Source organism: Peromyscus maniculatus, chromosome X (assembly GCF_049852395.1).
Source record: "Peromyscus maniculatus bairdii isolate BWxNUB_F1_BW_parent chromosome X, HU_Pman_BW_mat_3.1, whole genome shotgun sequence".
In the NCBI taxonomy this organism is placed as follows: domain Eukaryota; kingdom Metazoa; phylum Chordata; class Mammalia; order Rodentia; family Cricetidae; genus Peromyscus; species Peromyscus maniculatus.
In genome coordinates this window covers 35484832-35505386 of record NC_134875.1, presented here as the reverse complement: position 1 = coordinate 35505386, position 20555 = coordinate 35484832, and the positions used below count along the sequence as shown (strand labels likewise).

The 20555-nt window shown below is 41.7% G+C and overlaps 1 protein-coding gene across 3 annotated transcripts in view; it reads right to left on the bottom strand.

Annotated features, from left to right (window-relative positions):
- Positions 1-20320, bottom strand: part of Lamp2 (lysosomal associated membrane protein 2) — a 50041-nt gene extending 29721 nt beyond the window's left edge. For all 3 annotated transcript variants that reach the window (XM_006981565.4, XM_006981566.4, XM_076561698.1), the window contains exons 1-3: positions 20059-20320; positions 4641-4756; positions 2856-3069 (exon numbers count right to left, since the gene is read on the bottom strand). In XM_006981565.4, coding sequence (XP_006981627.1) covers positions 2856-3069; positions 4641-4756; positions 20059-20119 — 391 coding nt within the window. In that variant the 5' untranslated portion in view covers positions 20120-20320. The remainder of the gene's footprint in view (positions 1-2855; positions 3070-4640; positions 4757-20058) is intronic.
- Between the last annotated feature and the right edge of the window lie 235 nt (positions 20321-20555).

Here is a 20555-nt window from a genome sequence, read left to right as displayed (position 1 = left end):
TCTCTTGAGCTTTTTTGAATTTTAATCATGAAAACATTTTTAAATAGCAGCTTCAAGTTACTTCAATTATTAAATGCCTAAATATTAGTATTTCAAAATACTAAATTATTTCAAAGGCAATTCTCTAAAGTGCACGTTAGGAAAGTATTTTAAATTCCAAATAGTTTTGATAAATACTTTATTTATTATACAGAAGACAGTCATAGAAAAATTCATCAACCACTAGTTTAAAATAAAGATAAAGAAGGGGGTTAGCATGTCAGTGATTTTATCTAATGTGTCAGACTAAAGCCATCTTCCTTTAATAGCTGCCCACGTGGTTGGGGCATGCATTACATCATCTCCTGATTATAATAACAGCCTCTGAAGCTGGCTTCTCTGCTTAGTCTCCTCACTTCCAAATTAATCCAGCAGTATAATTCTCTATAAACTAGCCCTTCTGCTTTGCTTCTATCGTTTTCTCTGACTTAGAAAAACCTACCACAGTTTCCCTAGTGCCTACCCCCATCATGCTAAAGGCCCTTTCTTGGCTTCCCAGGCCCCTATAATGAGGCCCACTGCACTGAGCTAACTATCTTTGCCTCCTGTTACACATACAGACAGGCTGGATTTTAATCAGGCAATTCTGCAAGAGCTGCTGTGCATCCTCTGCTGCCCCCTGGTGGAAACATCCTGTTCAAATTCTTCCACTTACATTCCACCATTAGCAGCTGCAACTCAGGACCCATTTCTCCACCCAGCTCTTTTACTCCTCCATCATAAACTGACCTCTCTCTGTTTCCAATCTCTTTTCTCTGTTCCTCATCAGGACCACTGGTGAGAACACTCAGAAAGCAGACACTCAGCCCAGGGATACATAGATGCAACTGCAGAATGCATACTACGTTCTAAATTTGCCGTGTGCTTTTTTGTTGAGAACGAGAGTCTAGAACTTTCCTCAAATGCTCAGAAAAGATTTATGAACTCTCTACCCACTCAAACAGAAACTACAAACAAGAACAAAAAAAATCAGACTGAGCTCAATGTTCTCCATATCACTTGGGAACACAATAAAGCTTTGTCTCCCTCAATGATTTCTAAACCCCTTGAAAGTAAAGGACAAATCTTATCCTAGTTATTAAAGATAATGCAACCATGCCCCAGCCACAGAGATAAATATCTAAAATAGCCAATAAGCTCTTGCCTCAGTTATGCTCTCAAATTAAGGGATTTAGAAGAATTAAATCTTTGATTTGCACAAGAAAACCCACAGAATCTTGTGGAGCTCAGAGAGACTGAACCAACAACCAGGGAGTCTGCACGGGACTAACATAGGCCCTCTACATATACGTGACAGTTGTGCAGCTTGGTCTTCTTGTGGGACTCCTAACAGTGGGAGCAGTAGCTGTCTCTAATGCTGTTGCCTGCTTTGGGGACCCTTTCCTCCTACTGAATTACCTCATCCAGTCTTAATAGGAGAGGAGGTGCCTAGTCTCACTGCAACTTGATATTCCACAGCTGGCTGATATCCACAAGAGGCCCCCTTTTCTGAAGAGAAACAGAGAAGGAGGATTGGAGGGGGAGAGTGGGAGGAGAGGAGGGAAGAAAAACTGTGGTTGGGATGTAAAAAGATAATTTTAAAAAACTTGGGTTTGATTTTCAAGTCTCAGTTGTGCTAGCTCTCAAGTTTAATGTGAAGTTCATTCACTTCTGAGTCTTTTTTGGAGGGAGGGAACAGGGTTAGAGACAGGGTTTCTCTGTATAATCCTGGCTTTCCTGGAACTGACTCTGTAGACCAGGCTGGTTTTGAACTCGGAGATTCACCTACCTGCCTCTGCCTCCCAAGTGCTGGGATTAAAGGCGTGTGCTGGTACCACTTGGCTCACTTCTGAGTCTTTAAAATATGAGTTTTCCATCCACAAGTCCAGAAGTATTATTAATCCCCAAATCTAGGCACCTGATGCTGATCTGTCAGTGTTTCTGCAGTCACAGTAGCATACTATGGGTGAGAAGAGCTAACTCCTCCAGACACCATACTAATCTAATGTCATTGGAGGGGGTTGAAAGGACAGAATTTTGTGCCTAATGAAATCAGCATCATAAACTGAACATAGTGGTGTGCAAACACCCATAATCTCAATACTCAAGAGTACTGAGATAAGAGGAGTGTGCATTTCAGGTCAGCCTAGCTTGCTTCAGAGACAAAAAACTTAAAATCTCCACTATCCATACTTTCAAAATATTTTAATGCATATTTGTTTTAACAATGACGAGACTGGCCTAATTATCTAAGTTGTTCTTGACCTGAAGTTGTCTCAAAATAGCAAATGTTGAGCTTAGTTCTTTTAACTTTAATCACTATTTACTTTTCAAGTCAAAGTTTATCCTAATACTAAAAAGATCTGTAGGTAAGAGATTTCTTCTAATCTCAAATTACTGAACTTACATACTTTCACTTAGTAAAGAATTTTTTCATTCACCCAACATTTGCTGAGTGTCCGCTAATAAATAAGTATATGGCCTCTATAGCTCAGTAAATTTTGCTTCAAACACTAGCTTTCCACGCACTAAATTTGGAGCCTTTGGGAAAGTCACCAAGCCTCATTCCCTTTACTTACTTCCCAGGGTTGCGATAAATGGTACGCTCAATAAAACACTGCATGTGACAATCAGGGTAATCAATGGTATAGAGTAAAACATCCAGCAATGACAGTCAATATCACTTTGTGCCCCATACTGTTCTATTCATGGTCAGGACTGAGATGAGTAACAAGATTGATTTTTCATTCTTAAGAAGATAGATGATTATTTTGTTTACACTTTTTGTTACTAACAAAAGGAAGAGAATGTAACACAAATCCAATTCTTAAGGTTACCTTTATCTGCAGCACCAGGAAATGTTGTGCTATCACTAGTGTTGTAGGAAAGCAAGATGCTGTCAATAAAATAATAAGAAGCTTCCTTGGTAAAATTCACTTCCCAAGAGATTGCAGATCCAAATTGTACCACTATTTTGGTGCCGTTCCGGTCATTCCCACAGCTGCTTCCGTTGTATGTCACATTGGAAGGTTCTGAAATGGTTACAGTTTTCTAAAAGATAAAAAAGTTTAGGAGTGGGTGAGAAAACAGACAGCGGTGAGTCCCATCCCTTTGCCTAGTGTGCTATGAAAAGCAATCTCAGATTCTTACACACCAGGTGTCTGGACAAGTTCATGTATATCTAAAGAAAATAGGAAAAGTTACCTGAACTCTTCTTATCTAGCCTAGCTCTTTGCTCATTTCTACAGATCTAGAGATGGAATTCAGGCTCTCATGCACAATGGGCAAGTGCTCAACCACTGAGCAGTTTTCCAGCTTATAGACAGGCTTTTGTTTTGTTTTGTTTTTGTTTTTGAGACAGGGTTTCTCTGTGTAGTCTCACTCTGTAGACCAGGCTGGCCTCAAATCACAGAGATCTGCCTGGCTCTGCCTCCCAATACTGGGATTAAAGGCGTGCGCCACCACTGCCCAGTTTTTTTTTTTAAAGTGATACTATAGATAGGGCCTTAACAAAATGAAAATAAGGCAAAAAGACCAAGAAGAGAAAAACAAAAAGGTAGACAGAAATAGCAGACTAGTTTTTAAAGGTTGGGAGCTCGATAGATGGCTCAGTGGTTAAGAGCACTGGCTGCGCATCCAGAGGGCCCAGGCTAGATTCCCAGAACCCACATTGTGGGCTCACAACTGTCTGTAACTCCAGTTCCAGGGGAAGCAATGCCCTTTTCCCAGGCGCCAGGCACAAGTGGTGCACAAACACACAGAGAAAAAAAATTAAGCCCACAACCCATACCATACACATAATTTTTTTAAATATCAAAAATTTTTAAAGATGAAAAAAGAAATTGAAGATTTAATGTTAGTATATTATTTCAGAAGTGATGAAAACTGAAATACCATGAAGTCTTTCCTCATTTGCATATAACCATCTCCAAGGAAAACTGCCCCCCCCAAAAAAAAATGAATTTTAAGTATCCACTCCAATCTTAAACAGAATACTTTTTAAAGTATACTAGTTAAAAAAACATAGGATTTGCAAGTTAGGTCAATTATCATGAAATCTTATTTGTACATATATAGGTAAAGGGTAAAGAAAGTCTAAATGTAAAGCCAGGCGTGGTGGCACATGCCTTTAATCTCAGCACTCAAGAGGCAGAGGCAGGCAGATCTCTGTGAGTTCGAGACCAGCCTGGTCCAGAGTTCCAGGCCAGCTAGGGCTTTTACACAGAGAAACCTTGTCTCAAACAAAACAAAACAAAACAAAACAAAACAAAAGTCTAAGTGTAAATAAACCCCTACTCAAGACAAATATGGGACTGGGAAATAGTAATGACAGAGTGCTTACCTGGCACCTAAAAGACTCTGGGTTTAAACCCCAGCACCACTATCATCAAAACCAAAACCAAACCAAAAAAACCTGTTTACTGTAAGGGACTAGAAAGATTGCTCAATGGTTAACAGCAGTGGCTATTCTTCCAGAGGATTCCCAGCACCCACATGGAAGCTCATTCTCATCTGTAATTCTGGTTCCACAGGATCCAATGCCCTCTATTGACCTCCAATACAATCATGGTGCACATATACATAAAGTAAGTAAATCTCAAAAGACAAATATGTTTACTTACATGAGTTTTGTTTGTAGTTTCATATGATATTGTGAAATTCATCTCCCATTTTGCAAAAAGGCAAGTACCTTTCGAATCTGTCAAATTAAGTTGCAATGCATAGGACTGAACAGCTCCTAGATTAAAAAATAAATTGTACAATATAAGATAAAAATAAATTCTAGCCACTGCTGAAGTTCAACTCTAAAATGAAATCCGTCTGTTCAAGTATATGATGCCATGGTGGTTACTTCTCTTTGCAGTTTTTAACAGAGCACTGGTAAAAAGGGTAGCCTTTTCTCTTCTGAAAATAAATGGTTACTAGATCCTTGCTTGATGCTTAGGATGGCAGAAACCAATGACTTTGATTCCCACATAAACTTGTGCCTTGTTAGTTCAGGTTTAGACCATTGCAGTTGCCTTTTCGCTGTTCTTGTTTCTTGCAGTGCTGGGGATCAAACCAGGGCTTCACACATTGGCAAGTGCTCTACTGAGCTATATCCAATGCTTCTTTGGAGGTAACTAAGGTAGGAGGAAGTTTGGAAGGTGTATTAAACCCCTGCTTCTCTCAAACCCATTCAGTGAAACCTTCTCTGCAATAATGATAGATCAGAAGTCTTATGCTCTTACTCAAAACTCTGTTGTCAACTATATGACTAGGACACATGGAAGTCTTCCCAAATGATTTTTTATTCTGATGTGATCAGGGTTAGCTTTTCCAAACACATGTATCACAAGACCAGAGAAGCAACATTTCAAAGGGCTGTTAGAGCCTAGATCTGTAAGAAAAGTCAATTTTTACAAATGCAGAGTCCATAACTTTATTTATTTCACTTTGAAATTGAACTGAGTAAAAAGGCTGATGAACCTTTCACATGGACCCACAATTACTTCCTAAATTCTCAACCTGCTCCTTCTGTAAATGGAGAAACTTTTCAGGCAGAAATGCTTTGGGACTTTTCATCTACCTTAACTCTCATCTTCTATACTTAAAGGTTACTAAAACATTACCTATTAAACTCAAGTGCCTAAAGCTCCAATATTCTAATGGAGAATGGGGAAATATGCCAGCAAATACACCTGCAACATAAATAACAGGCAACCATCTGAGAATCGTCTTGCCTGTCTCATACATTACCCAAGGGGAAAGTTGTTTCCTGTTAAGATAGTTGCACACCCTTTAATGCTATCTGAGCAATCCAGTGTCATCTACAGGCAGGGACATGTTATTAGACTAAAGAGAAACCTCCTGAGAGGAATACCAAGCTGGCATGCCTCAGCAACAGCTTTCAAGCTGTACACAAAAGCCTACCTTTCATGCTCCAGAGACCTGGCTCTCTTAGCAAGCCCCAACACTATGCTAAAGCTTGTGGTTGCTGACACTAAGTACTGGCAAGGATTCAGAAAGACCTTGCATGAGGAACATAGGTTTTTGCCATGATTCTTTTCTCCATAGACATGGAATGGAGCTGTAAAGCAGATCCAAGTCTACCCTGAGAACTCCAACTTACAATTTCCCTAATCTGGAGGTTTGCTTTGCCTGTACACCGCGCTCTCTCTCGCTCTTGTGCTCGCTCCCCCCCCCCCCCCCGCCCACCCCAGCTTGGCATAAAGTCCCCAGCTTGTATCCCTGGTATAAAGCCTACTTGGTCATGATAAATGAATGATCTTTTTAATACGTTGTTGCAATCAATTTGCTATGATTTTATTAAGAGCTTTGCATCTATATTCATTACAGGTATCAGTGTACAGCTCTCTTTTGTTGTAGTCCTTAAAAGTTGAATCTAGAATTGTGGTTACAAGAAGCCGGGTGGAGTAGAAAGAAGAAGGAGTGGAGAAATCCAATCAATGGAAACTAAGTTACAGATAGGACAGTTAGGACTGAGAAACCTGATGTGCTTCAATGTACTACACAGTGGGGTGACTAGAGACAACAGCAATGTACTGCATGTTTTAAAAAGAAAGGACTTGCAAAGTTTTCCCCATAAAGAAATGAGCAGCACCAGGGATCAATGCTTACCTTGATTTTTTAAAATTACACAATACTCATATGCATAAAAATATTTCATTTTATTATGTACAAGTTTATGTTTTATGTATTAGTTAAAATCAATTTAAAAATAAGAGTACTCTTCTTCTACTCAAACCATTCAAAACTATTATGAAATAATTGAGAACCAGGCATGGTGGTGCACACTTACAAACCCAGCATTCAGGAAGCTGAGGCATGAGGCTGCAGTGATGGCTAAGTGGTTAAGAGCACCTGTTATTCTTGCAGAGAACGGGGGTTCAAAATTCCCAGTACCTACATGGCAGCTCACAACTGTCTGTAACTCCAGTTCCAGGGATCCCATGACCTCTTCTGGCTTCTATGAGCACGTAATTACATACATGCAAAACACTAATATACATTGTTAATATTCTGATCCGCGCCTTGAAATTCCACCCCTTGGTGCTGTCCTGCATCCTGCTGTAAAAATCTCATTCTAAGAAAAATCTCCTCCCCTTCCTTTCTCTCTTCCACTTTTCCTCCCATGAGGTATGCACCCTTGACCTCTCTCTTTCTGTCTCTCTTTCCTATCTTTCTCTTCATCTCTCTATTATAATAAACTCTCCACATGGATGTGGCGACTCGGGTGTGAATTACTGGCCGCCGCATCTACATGGCATGCATCTGCCTGCCACTGCATCTGCCCAGCCTGTTTCCTTGCACACGTGGGGATACCCACAGGGGTCCCCGCCTCTGCACAATAATTCATAACGTACATAAAAAATAAATATAAAATACTAAAAAAAAAAGGCTGGGCTGGAGAGAGAGCTCAGTGGTTAAGAGCATTAGATGCTGCAGAGGACCTAAGTTTGAGTTCCAGCACCACATGGTGGCTCACAACAACCTGTAACTCCAGCTCCTGATATCCTCTTCCGGCATAGGCTGGCACCAGGAACATAAGTGGTGCACAGCCATGTACGCAGGCAAACCACCTATGCCCATAAGATTAAATTAAATTTTAAAAATTTAAAAAGAGGCTGAGGCAGGTGAATTACATATTCAAAGCTAACCTAAGCTACAAAATCGTCTCAAAACATGGTATCTGGAGGCAAGCAGATCTCTACGAGTTGGAGGCCAACCTGGTCTACAGAGCAAGTTCCAGGACAGTCAGGACTACACAGAGAAACCATGTCTTGAAAAAAATTTTAATTAAGAAAAAAATAGTGTCTCCTATGGTAATTATTTTCTTCTCAAAAGATATTAAAGTAACAGGAAGAAAGTTGTATAACATAGTAATAGGATCAATTTGCCCAAGGTGAGAAAGTAAAGGTTTTAAGAAGAGTTCAGGTTGTAGTTGACATTTATCACTTACAATCAAACTCAAAAGAGCTAATCTACCTTCTGAAGACAGAAACAGAGGAATGTCCTGAGGACCCAGACACACCTGCCCACCCCTCTCCAAGTCCACCAGCATAGCTGTTGCTTTTACTCCAAGGCTTAACAGCTCAAACTCAACAATTTCAAAATCCAGATTAATTCTTTCACTTCCTCCTCCAGATGGGCTCTTTCCTCAACCTGTATTCTATTCCCAGTCTACCACTCCATCCTTCCCCACTACAGATCCCTCTGGGCTGTCCCTGAAAAGCACTGCTAGATACCACTGCCTTCTCCAACACTCCTGTTTAAACGCTTTTGCTGGTTCCCAAACTAAATTTAAATTCCTATTTGACTTTTAAAATAATCTTTAATCTTGTCCCACCTATGGCTTCAATATCACTCAGACCATTTTCCCAGAATACACCCTTTAATCTGGTTGAACTTGTTTCCAATGGGCCCAAAGGCTTCTATATTGTGTCTAGCACTTGAGATCCACTTTCTTCTTGATGGCTTAAATAGTCCTCAAGGACTGCCATTCATTGGGGCTATGAAGGTGAAATAACTGTACCCTTCAACTTGATTCTAATTGCTGGTCCATATCACTGGCTGCTACACAAACTGAAAATGTTGAACACTTGCTGTCCCTAACAAAGAACTCCACCCCAGACTTAAAGTAAAAGAATTGAGAATGGCACCAGCTATAGACAAAGCATCCTATGGTTAAGGAAATGGCTCAGCAGGTTCAAGTGCCCAGGCAAAAAGGTGACACTAGCCAGTGGTAGAAGCTGAAGTTTTGCACTTGCTCATAACAGTGCAACCCAGTATTGAATCAGGTTTTGGTATATACAGCCAGAGGTGTTCCTCTTTCTAAGTAACTTTAATCTACTATGCACCTTTTAAATTTTTGTACATTATTTATTTTCTTGTGGTTTGGGTACTGGGGATTGAAATGGGGAACAAGTGTGCTATCACTCAACTACATACCCAGTCCTTGCTCACTTTTTTTTAAAGCAAAACATCTTACTAAGATGTAACATACACAGCATAACATGCAAGGAAAAGGTGTACACAGTGTTCAGTACAGCTCAGAGCATTTTTTTATTACATGAGCAAATGAGCCCTCCTTCAAGAAGCAAAACATTCCAAGTAGAGTCTGGGTATCCATGGGAACAGACTCCAGAACTCTCAGATACTGAAGTTCACAGATGCCAAATTTTACATAAAATGGTGTATGAAGTATTTACACTTAACCCATCCACATCATCCTATATACTTTAAAACCTCCCTGGATCACTTACATAGTACAGTGTAAATGTGATGTAAACAGTTACGCTATATTGTTTAGGAAACAGTGACCAAAAAGAAGTCTATAATTCAGTATAGATACTATGCTTTTCTCTCCTACTTTGGTTGGTTGAATTTGTGGATTTGCAACCTATGGAAAACAAAGGCGGCTAACTATAACCCCAAAGTCCCTACAGCTTCCCCATTCAGTTACTACTATTCGCCTTCCAAGGTAAAATACCACCCTGACTTGTAACACTATAGATGACTACTGCCTGTTTTGTAGCTTGATATAAACAGAATAATTTACTGTGCTCTCTTCTCTGTCTGGTTTCTTCAGATTCACTGTAATGTGTATAACTGCAATTAATTCATTATTTCTATTATACTGCTTCTATTTATGAAGTGAATCTTTGCTATGTACCTGTGGTACTGTTGACAGACAGCTACAAAGTCTGTCCCATCACAAATGCTGCTGTAAACATTCTTTGTGTATTGGTAAACCTGTGTGTGTTGAATATTTATCTAACAGTGGACTTGTGGTTTCAAAGAGTATGCAAATGTCCCATTTTAGTTTGAGAGTTTTGTTGTTGCTGTTGGGGAGGAGGTTGTTTGGATTGTGTGGTTTGTTTGCTGGTTTGTCTTGAGACAGTCTTTTCTTCCTTTTTCTCCCTTTCTGAAGCAGTCTCTCACTATGTAGCTTGGAACTCACCATGTAGACTAAGCTGGCCTTGAACAGATCACATGCTTCTGCCTCAGAAGTGCCAGGTTTAAAAGAGTGAACCACCACGCCTAGCCAAATAGTCTTGGTACGTATCCTAGAATGGCCGTGAACTCACTGTTTCCCAAGCTAGCTAAGAACTCCATTCTCCTGCCTGGAATTACAGGTCAGTGTTATCAAACTTCACCCCACTATGTTTTTAATAAATTCCCTTTCTGCTTTCTCATGCTTGTAACTCAGAACCTGGACTGAAGCTGGGTGTGGTGATGCATGCCTGTAATCCTAGCACTTGGGAAGCTAAGGCAGGAAGAATTTAAGGCTGTAGTCCAGGAATAGTAAGCCCCCTCAACCACTGCCTAAAAAAAAAAACCACAGAACCCATGCTTGCTCCAAAAACTTCCCTTGAATATAAAAGCCCTTACAAAGCAGTCCATAATGCATATTTGCACATCTCAATGGACTTTACACTATCTTAAATTACCCTCATAGTTTATGATCTTTCAATGTTTTTTATTATATGGACAAATGAAAGATAATTTTCAAATGAAGAACTACAAATGGCCAATAAATACATTAAAAAGTATTCAACATCATCAGCTCTCAGGGCAATGCAAATCCAGCTATTTTATATCCTTGAATCCTGTCTCACCTACTGGCAAAAGCTCCAAATAGCACTTTGAAACTGTCACCTCACAGCAAACTAGTATGCTGTGGAAACTGAAATACAGTAAGTGATTTGTTATTAATAAAACACCAAAGTCTGTGAGTGAGTGATATATGTGGAGAAAGAGTCTCTTTTGCTAGTGTTTCTATCACTCATTTGAATTCCAATATGCACCTTTAACCGTAAGATCTTATCTAAGCTGCAGTCCCTAGAGTGTGTCTTTTATATGAATGTCATCTATCTTGTCTGTCACATCGGAGGAGAACAGGTCTATTACTTTTCCTCTATCTCCTATCATTCCTAGTAGTGCTGAATACATATTAGGTTTTCAATAAAAACTGACTGATTACATCAAAGTGAAAATACCCTGCAACATGGACCTGAAATACAGCTCAGTCTAATTACAAGGAAGGCCAATTCTTTTGAACTTCCAAATCATTAATTTATCAATGTTCTGGATATTGCCTCAAACCTCATGTCAGTTTTCCATAAACTGTGACTCGAATTTCAAGCTAGGAATAATGCTTTTCCCAAAAAGTGAAAGATTAATTTTGAAATGTTACACTTTAGTAGAATGTTTCTAGCAAGTGATCTCCACACTTAACTGCTATGCTTGATTTTTAGAATATCTAAACTATTTTAAAGGCTGTAAGTCCTTTAAGAGCCATAGCTGAATGTATCCTAGAATGTGTGATTATGGCACTGAAAGTTTATTCGCAAAAGAAAAGAAAAGAAGGGCTAGAGAGATGGCTCAGTGGTTAAGAGAACTGGCTGCTCTTCCAGAGGACCCAGGTTCAATTCCCAGCAACCACATGGCAGCTCATACCTGTTTGTAACTCTAGTTCCAGGGGATCTGGCGCCCTCACACAGACATACATGCAGGCAAAACACCAGTGCACATAAAATAAAAATAAATTTTAAAATATATATATATATATACACATACATATATATACATATATATATATACATACATACACATATAAAAACAAAAAAAAAAGAAAGAAAAGGGTCATAGCTCAATATCAACATTCTCGTGCAATTATCTTTTCGGCACTGTTCCAAATAGTTCATTTATAGGTTCTTTTAGTACTCAGACTCAGTTATCCAAACACAAAGCATTATATTTAAAAAAAGAGGGGGAGGCAGAGGCAGGCGGATCTCTGTGAGTTCAAGGCTAGCCTGGTCTACAGAGTGAGTTCTAGGACAGGCTCCAAAGCTACACAAAGAAACCCTGCCTTGAAAAACCAAAAAAAAAAAAAGATTACTTTAGCCGGGTGGTGGTGGCGCACAACTTTACTCCCAGCACAGGAGACAGAGGCAGGTGGATCTCTGTGAGTTCAAGGCCAGCCTGGTCTACAGAGCGAGATCCAGGATAGCCACCAAACTAGACAGAGAAACCCTGTCTCGAAAATTCTAAAGAAAAAAAAAAAAGAACAAAAATTAATTTAATAAATTTGACAGTCGGGCGGGGGCGGGGGCGGGGGCGGGGCCGGGGGCGGGGCACGCCTTTAATCCCAGCACTCGGGAGGCAGAGCCAGGCAGATCTCTGTGAGTTCAAGGCCAGCCTGGGCGGCCAAGTGAGTTCCAGGAAAGGCACAAAGCTACACAGTGAAACCTTGTCTCGGAAAAAAAAAAAAAATCCAGGCGGTGGTGGTGCATGCCTTTAATCCTAGCCCCTCAGGACGCAGAGCCAGGTAGATCTCTGTGAGTTCGAGGCCACCCTGGGCTACAGAGTGAGTTCCAGGAAAGGTACAAAGCTACACAGAAAAAAACCCTGTCTCGACAAAACCAAAAAAAAAAAAAGAAAGAAAGAAAGGAACTTAGGGGTTGGGGATTTAGCTCAGTGGTAGAGTGCTTGCCTAGCAAGCGCAAGGCCCTGGGTTCGGTCCTCAGCTCTGGAAAAAAAAAGAAAAAAAGAAAAAAAAAGTAAGCCAGGAGGTGGTGGCACATGCCTTTAATCCCAGCACTCAGGAGGCAAAGCCAGGTGGATCTCTTTGAGTTGGAGGTCAGCCTTGGCTACAGAGTGAGATCCAGGACAAGCACCAAAACTACACAGAGAAACCCTGTCTCGAAAAACCAAAAAAAAAAAAAAAGTGGTTAGGTTTTTTACAAGTCTATTTGGCCCAAATGTACCTGAAAAATACACAGATTAAAACAATGGCCTATGGTGATACATGCCTTTAATTCCAGCACTCAGGAGGCAGAGGCAGGTAGATTTCTACAAGTTCTAGACCAGAATGGTCTCCAGAGTGAGTTCCAGGACAGTCATGGCTACATAGAAACCCTGTCTCAAAAGAAAAATAGATGGAAGATAGTGAAAAAAATTCATACAAGAAGGGATGGAGAGATGGCTCTGGTTAAAAGCACAGGATGCTTTTCCAGAGGACCCGGGTTCAATTCCCAAAGCCCACAACAGTCTCTAATTCTAGTCCTGGGAGATCCAACACCCTCTTGTGGCCCCAAGAACCAGGCATAAATATGATACACAGATATACAAGCAGGCAAAACACTCAGAGATAAAATTTAAAAACTGAAAATAAAAATAAAAAATCCATAAAACACAGTGACCTCAGAATCAATATAATGAAGCGATGAAGAGAACTTACCTGCAGAGCTGAGAAGCTAAAATTACACTCAGGAAGCCAAGCTTACTAGCTGTGAGACTCTGGGCCAGTTACCCTTGCCAGGAATTACAGTATCTATTTGTCTAATGGGTTTTTTGATAGAATATAAACACTCAGAGCTAAGAGATGTTTTCCAAGCAAGTTAGAGACCCTGTTTACAAGCCTCCCTTTCCCATTTAAGGTGTATCTTTACTTTCATCATCTTAAGTCCTATCCTAAACTTTACCCATTTACCTTGAGGTTGGCCAAAACGTTTTTTGGGGGGATGGAGGAGAGGGGAGAAGGCACATGGAGCTGGAGAGATGGCCCGATGGTTAGAGCATTGTTCTTGCAGAGGACCTGGGTTCAATTCTCAGCACCCATATAGATGCTCACAACTATCCATAACTCCAGTTCCAGGGAATCCAACTCCCTCTTTTGATCCCCAAGGCCACCAGGCATGCATATAGTACACAGACATACATGCAAGCAAAACATACATATAAAATAAATAAAATATTTTTTAAAGGCGTAGGACCAAGGAGATGGCGCAGCAGGCAAAGGTACTTGCTACCAACCTGAAAACCTAAATTCAATTCCTGAGGCCCACAGGATAGAAGTGACTCCTTAAAGTTGTCCTCTGCTTTCCACATGCACAACACACACACACACACACACACACACACACACACACACACACACACTCTCCCTCTCTCCCTCTCTCCCTCTCTCCTCCTCCCCCTCTCCCCTCTCCTCCCCTCTCCCCCTCTCCCCTCTCCTCCCCTCTCCCCTCTTCCCCCCCTCTCTCTTTACAAAACAGGGCATACCTGAAATCCCAGCACCAGGAGACTGAGGCAGGAGGACTGCCATGAATTCTACGCCAGCCCAGGCTACACAGTAAGTTTCAGGCAAGCCTGGGCTAAGGAATGAGACCACTAAAAAAAAAAGTAGGGCATAAAGGCAAATACTCTTTCTTCTCTGTTTAATGATGGCCTTCCTGTAAGTTTACATCCAATTAGCTGTTCTCATGTTTACCTGTGACTCATTCACATTTGTCTTTTTGTTACATCTGCTACAACAGAAAACAATAAGGTCTTAAGCTATGAATGTTGGTCATATGAAAAGTAACACTTAAAATTAATAAAACATACTATTCTACACCATGTAATGCTTTCCTTGATTTTTTTAAGGTCAGAGAGTAGGTAAGAAAATGAGATGACTCTACTGAAGTAATGGAAAAATGCTATTGCTGAGCCGCATTTGGCAGGCCTCCAGAGTTCTTGTGCAATGCACAGCGGGATACCAACAAGTACTTATAAAAAACACTCTTGGAATTGAAGGATCTCTGGCCACTTTAGCACAAAACTATGATAAGGAAGTACAGCCTTTCTGAACCAGGGTCACAGAAGTTACCTCCAATGCTGTGAAATAATGCTGGGTTACAGACAAAAGTCCCAACACACATTACAGGGAAAGAAGGCTAGATACACAGGAATATATTTGAATATCATTACCCTATCAGATATGATAACCAATGACTAATGGATTAATGTCAAGCCTGTCCTTTCAAATGTCTCTACTATATATAGATAAATTTTTATTGAATCATGAATTCAAAGTTATCAGTTAAACAAAATGTGCTAAGGCTGCAGAAAAAATAAACAACAACAAGTCTTTCAGATGCTCTCCAAAAGGAGAGACAGATGCTGGTGGTCTGAGAAAACCTAATTCTCACCAAGTCCTTCTAGTTCTCCACATTAATCCTCATGCCTAAGCAGGCAGATTTCCAGTGCTAGATGTAATGGTGCATGCCTTAAATCCCTGCACTAAGGAGGTAGAGGTAGGTGGATCTCTTAAGTTTGAGGTCAGTCTGGTTTACATAGAGAGTTCCAGGGCTATACAGTAAGACCCTGTCCACTCCTAACCCTCCCCCCCCCAAAGAAGCACAAGTAGGAAAGAGTACAATTACCATGAGATTATCCTATACTTATCTGCACTCTTACACTGATTTGGAAGTTCTTGATCCAAAGACACAAAAGAGCTTTTTGAAAACATCCTTTATTGTCCACAGAAAACAGAGACCACGTTTGGTCTAGTTCATCATTTTACCTACAATCCCAATGAATAGCCCCAGCAAAAATTTACTGGCCTTTAACCACTAAGCCTGGTACTACATAGACCATGGGAAAGACCAGCAGCTAAGGTCACCCCATCCTCTCAGAGACAAATACCGTAAGGTAAAGAACAGAAAATAGGCAAGTATATCTAAGAGTTTGGGAGATAAGATTTATTCTTTTATTCTTTTTTTAGCTTAAGTAATTTCTTTTGTATTTATCTTTATTGAAAATTCATAATATAGTCTGATCATGGTTTCCCCTTCCAACTCCTCCCTTACCCTCCCCACCCATATTACCCCAAATAGTTATAGGTAGGGCAGACCTCCTTAAAGCACCAAGGTCTCCACCCAAATGTCACTCACTCAACCCTAGGAAGCCCTATGACCACATAATATAAACACACAGGTCATCCCGCCAGCCAACTATCTCACCTATTCATTCATTCCTCATTATCGGCTTCCTCTCTGCTATGGTCCTTTTCACTATCTGAAAATGTTATTATTTACCTGTTGGGCTATCTTCCACCTCTAAAATGTAGGTTCTAGGACAGCAGAGCCTCCACTGTCTTGTCCATTGCTGTCTCCCTTGCGTGTGGTTGAGTGGTTAGACTATAATAGGCAGTTAATAAACATCTGTGGGAGAGAGTAGCCCCCAACATGAACTACATTCAGGAGAGTTATCAAAGGGTTTTTTACCTCTAAGAGGAGCCTCAAAGGTTTTTTAAAAGTCTCATTCAACCCTTTAAAAAACAGAAGTTAAGCCGGGTGTGGTAACACATGCCTTTAATCCCAGCACTCAGGAGGCAGAGGCAGGTGGATCTCTGTGGGTTCCAGGCCAGCCTGGTCTACAAAACAAGTTCCATAACAGCCAAAGCTACATAGAGAATTCCTGTCTCGAAAAACCAAAAATAGAAGTTAAGCTAGTTATAAAAATTGATGACCACAGAATTCTGTCACTAAGGAAACACAATTAAGCAATGATGTTAGGAAAGGAATTTCATCTGTTGCCCTTTTCATGTTTCTAACTCATAGACCTTTTTTTCAACATGGTCTTTCATTGGTTATAATTCATTCAAATGAAAGCCAGCAAAAAGTTTTCTGTGAGAAGTGGTGGCACATGCCTTTAATCCCAGCACTCAAACAAATCAAATAAATGAATAAATTTCTGTGAAAAACACTAATGTAAAGTCTAAGAATATTTTCTATACTTACTTTAAAGCAAGGATTTTGGTCTTCCTTTTCCACGATGCTGGCCTAGGGCCTCATACATGTTGTGCAAGTGCTCTACCATCAAGGTATAGGCCCAGACTTGTAGATTTTTTTTCTTCTAGTTTTCTGAGACAGGGTTTCTCTGTGTTACAGTCCAAGCCGTCCTGGAACTCACTCTGTAGACCATGCTGGCCTCGAATTCACAGAGATCGGCCTGCCTCTGCCTCCCGAGTGCTGGGATTAAAGGCGTGCACCACCAACCACCCGACCGTGGCTTGCTAAATTCTTAGGAGTATAAGGCACACAGAATCTTGAGCCTCACAGCAAAATCAAGAGATGTCTGAAAGAACAGCTGTGAAGACTTTTTTGGGGGGTTTGGGGGACTTCAAGACAGAGTTTCTTTGTGTAACAGCTCTGGCTGTCCTGGAACTCACTCTGTAGACCAAGCTGGCCTCACCCAGAGATCCATCTGCCTCTGCCTCCTGAGCGCTGGGATTAAAAGCTTGTGCCACCACCGCCTGACCTCAGCTACACTTAAAAACTGGATTCCGGGCTGGAGAGGTGGCTCAGTGGTCACTCTTCCAGAGAACCCAGATTTGGTTCCCAGTACACACGCCACAAGTTACAACTGTCTATGAAAACTGCAGTTCTAGGGTACAAAAGTGCTGCCCTCTTCAAATCACCACAGGTACCAGGTACACATGTCATATACAGACATGCAGACAAACAAAACACATTACATAAAATAAAAATACATACATAAAAAAAATTAACCCTGAATATAACAGCAACTGTTAAATGTTGCTCCTGTAGATCCCTTTCTGAATTTGTGAATGGAAGGAGTCAGCTTTTGAAACCATCCAAAAGGATGAATCTAGTAACTCCAGATTCACTAGGTTTGAGCATTTCTTCTATGTATTAAGTTTCGCCTGTTTACTTTCTACAGTTAGTAAGCACTGCTTTTGTAAACGAAAAACAAAAGATTCCAAAAAAAAAATTAACGGCACAAAAGCCAACATGTAGGTCAACTATTCTTCTCAGTTTCTCTGAACAATAACAGCGTTGTGTTTGTGCAGATTCAATTGGCAGGGAATTACTGGTTAATAGGTGCCTCTGTCAGATGTGTTCTTGTCACTGATAAGGTGTTTTCCACTGTAAACAAGCCTCTCATGGGGTCAGCCAGCCCTCAGCAAATGCTCCCCAGGTAAGGGTTAGAATTAAGTGTTCATGCCAATGCTCATGGCCCAATTTCAGAAGTGTTATAGGAGGAGTTGCTTACACAATGTGGTCAGCTAGATCAGATCAAGGACCTGCAAATGTTTTAGAGTCAGAATGTCTACAGAAGACCTCACAGAGTTTTGGTTTGCTTAAGTGAATTATATTTGCTGGCACTTCTGTATTAGAAATGAAAGTTGAGAAATAAATAAGTAGTAAGAACACTGGAGTCATCAGGGTGATGATATCACCACATATTATGTAGCTTCTGGAAAATTCTACTGTATATAAGCAAAAGGCTGAGAGTGAAAAGGAGAACAATCTTAGTACTATTAGGGAAAGTTTTGAATGCACAGGCTCTCTAGCAAGGTTCTTTCGAGTTACTGGATAAACTCATCAAACTCGATGCTCAGAAGCTTGGGCTCCTCACACCTGGCACTGCTAGTGTTGAAGGAGCTAACTTTTTTTTTTAGTTTTCTCTGTGTAACAGTCCTACTGATCCTGGAACTCACTCTGTAGACCAGGCTGGCCTCGAGTTCAGAGATCGGCCTGCCTCTCTCTCCCAAGTGCTGGGATTAAAGGCCTGTGCCACCACGCCCGGCTGGAGACAACTCTTTGAGAGTGGCTGTCCTGTTCTTGCAGGCAGATTAGTAGGATCCCTGGCCTCTATTCACTAGAAGCCACCCAGTGGGACAGCAAAAATGCCTCTAGGATATAGATGTATATACAAATACTATATAGGTGAAAAAAGAGGTCATGAATATGAAGGAGAGCAGGGGGGGACATATGGGAGGATTTAGAGGGGGTAAAGGAAGAGAAAAATGTACTCTCAATATAATGTCAAAAAAAACCCTCAAAAGCTATTATGGAAAAATTTTTAAATGCCTCTACAAGATATTACCAAATGCCCACTGGGTGAGAGAAAACACACTGTTCTACTCCACTGAATTGTGAATTATAAATGCAATTCTTTGCCTTCCCAATATCCCCCAATCTACCTATCTCCACCCCATTCTAATCTGGGTCTTTTCCTTCTATCCCTTTATTAAAGTACAAACAGCAAGGGCCACTAGGTAACAACAAGCAGAATAAATCAGGTCAGCAGGACTCACTGTGTTCAAAGTTCAAGTTTAGCCTGTTACAGACAGTCTATCGGGGTGGATCACAACCAACCAACCTCAACCCATTTACTCCACCTAGGCACAAGCCAATCCTTAGGCTATTACCTCCCACTTTTAAATCACGAATAAGCCGACTATGCTGGGAAAGGAGAAAAAAAAAAAACAAACAAAAGACTGTGATGAAAAAGAAGTAGTTTCCAAAAGTCAGATACACAAATACCATCTTGGAAGCTCCCTCACTTTAGCATCTAGTTGGGATTTTTCTGTCGGAAGCTGGCTGGGAGGAAGTAGCAAAAAGTTACAGGGAAAAGAAACAAACAAAAAAAAAAAAAACAAGAACAAAAGCAAACAAACAAACAAACAAACGTGAGATTCTGAACATCTCCACGTCAGATATTCGGTCCCCTTCTAAGTTCTCACTCATCCCTTTAGTCTCCAGAGGCTGGGTCTTTCCAGTAACTTAGTCCAGTTACCTTAGATCGCTTTGTTTTCGAAACTCCAAGAACACACTCAAACCCCGCTCCATTCCTCATCACCTTTTCTCCTAGACTCAAATCCCACCTACAAAGCCCCCAACGCCGTCTCTGCCCCTTAGGCCCTACCGTCCGATCTAACCCCCGTCCTCTGGCCCCCACCCATTTCACAGGGGTACAGCGTCTTCCGTTCCCAATTTCCTCCCTCACTCTATATAGTTTTTCCACCATCTTCAAAATTCTTCCCTGACCCAAGTAACCAAGACTCCCCAGGGTCTGCTCCCCTGCTCCCCCACACTCTTCCAAGTTGCTCCCTCTACCCCAGGTGTCTCGCTCGAACTGCTCAGTCGTCTTGTCTAAGCGGGTGCTGTCCTCCACATCCCCTTACTTGCCCGGTTGTTACTCTCAAGGGCCCTCCTAGCCCGCCATCCCTTAGCCAGGCCTTCTCTAGGTCACTGCTCAAGTTCTCCCCCCCCCCCCAGCCACCCCCCCCCCCGTCCGCCCCGCGCCACGCCTGGGGCCGCCACCGCCGCCGCCCAGTGTCAGCTGCTCAGTCTCTCAACCCCTCCCCAAGACCAGTCTTTCAGGTTGTGGCCTCTGAACACCCCCTCCCATCCCTCGGGCCCAGCTGAAGACACGGAGGGAGAGGGCCCGAAAACTCACCCAGGAGCAGACAAAACAGGACGAGCCCCGCGCCCGAAACCCGAGTGAGGCGGAAGCGCATCCTGATCCCGCAGGGCAGGCGACGACCTGACCGGCAACGCCAGAGAACACCCTTGCGGACCCTGGGAAAGCGAGAGCACAGGTCACCACCGACCACAGAGAGCACCGCGAAAGCCTGGAGTCGCCGCTTCAGCTCCAGTCATAAGACCGGGGGCGGGGCTCTTTCTTCCTTTCAGCCAATCACCACGCTCCCAAGCAGTGCGAGGGGCGGTGATATCCGGGCGGGAGGGCGGGGTGGCCACGCCCTGGCTTTTTGGTTCACAACCATTACAACACTAGGAAGAGATAGGCGCGGAGGGCGTTTTTTAAGACTAACAGAAGAAGAGGAACTTTTGAGGTTTGTAGATAGTGGGTTATTTCTGTTCCTGAACCTTGAGAACAAGCCGAATCCTTCTTCTGGCATCAAAACGGTTGCTGGGTATCTGAAGATAAATATA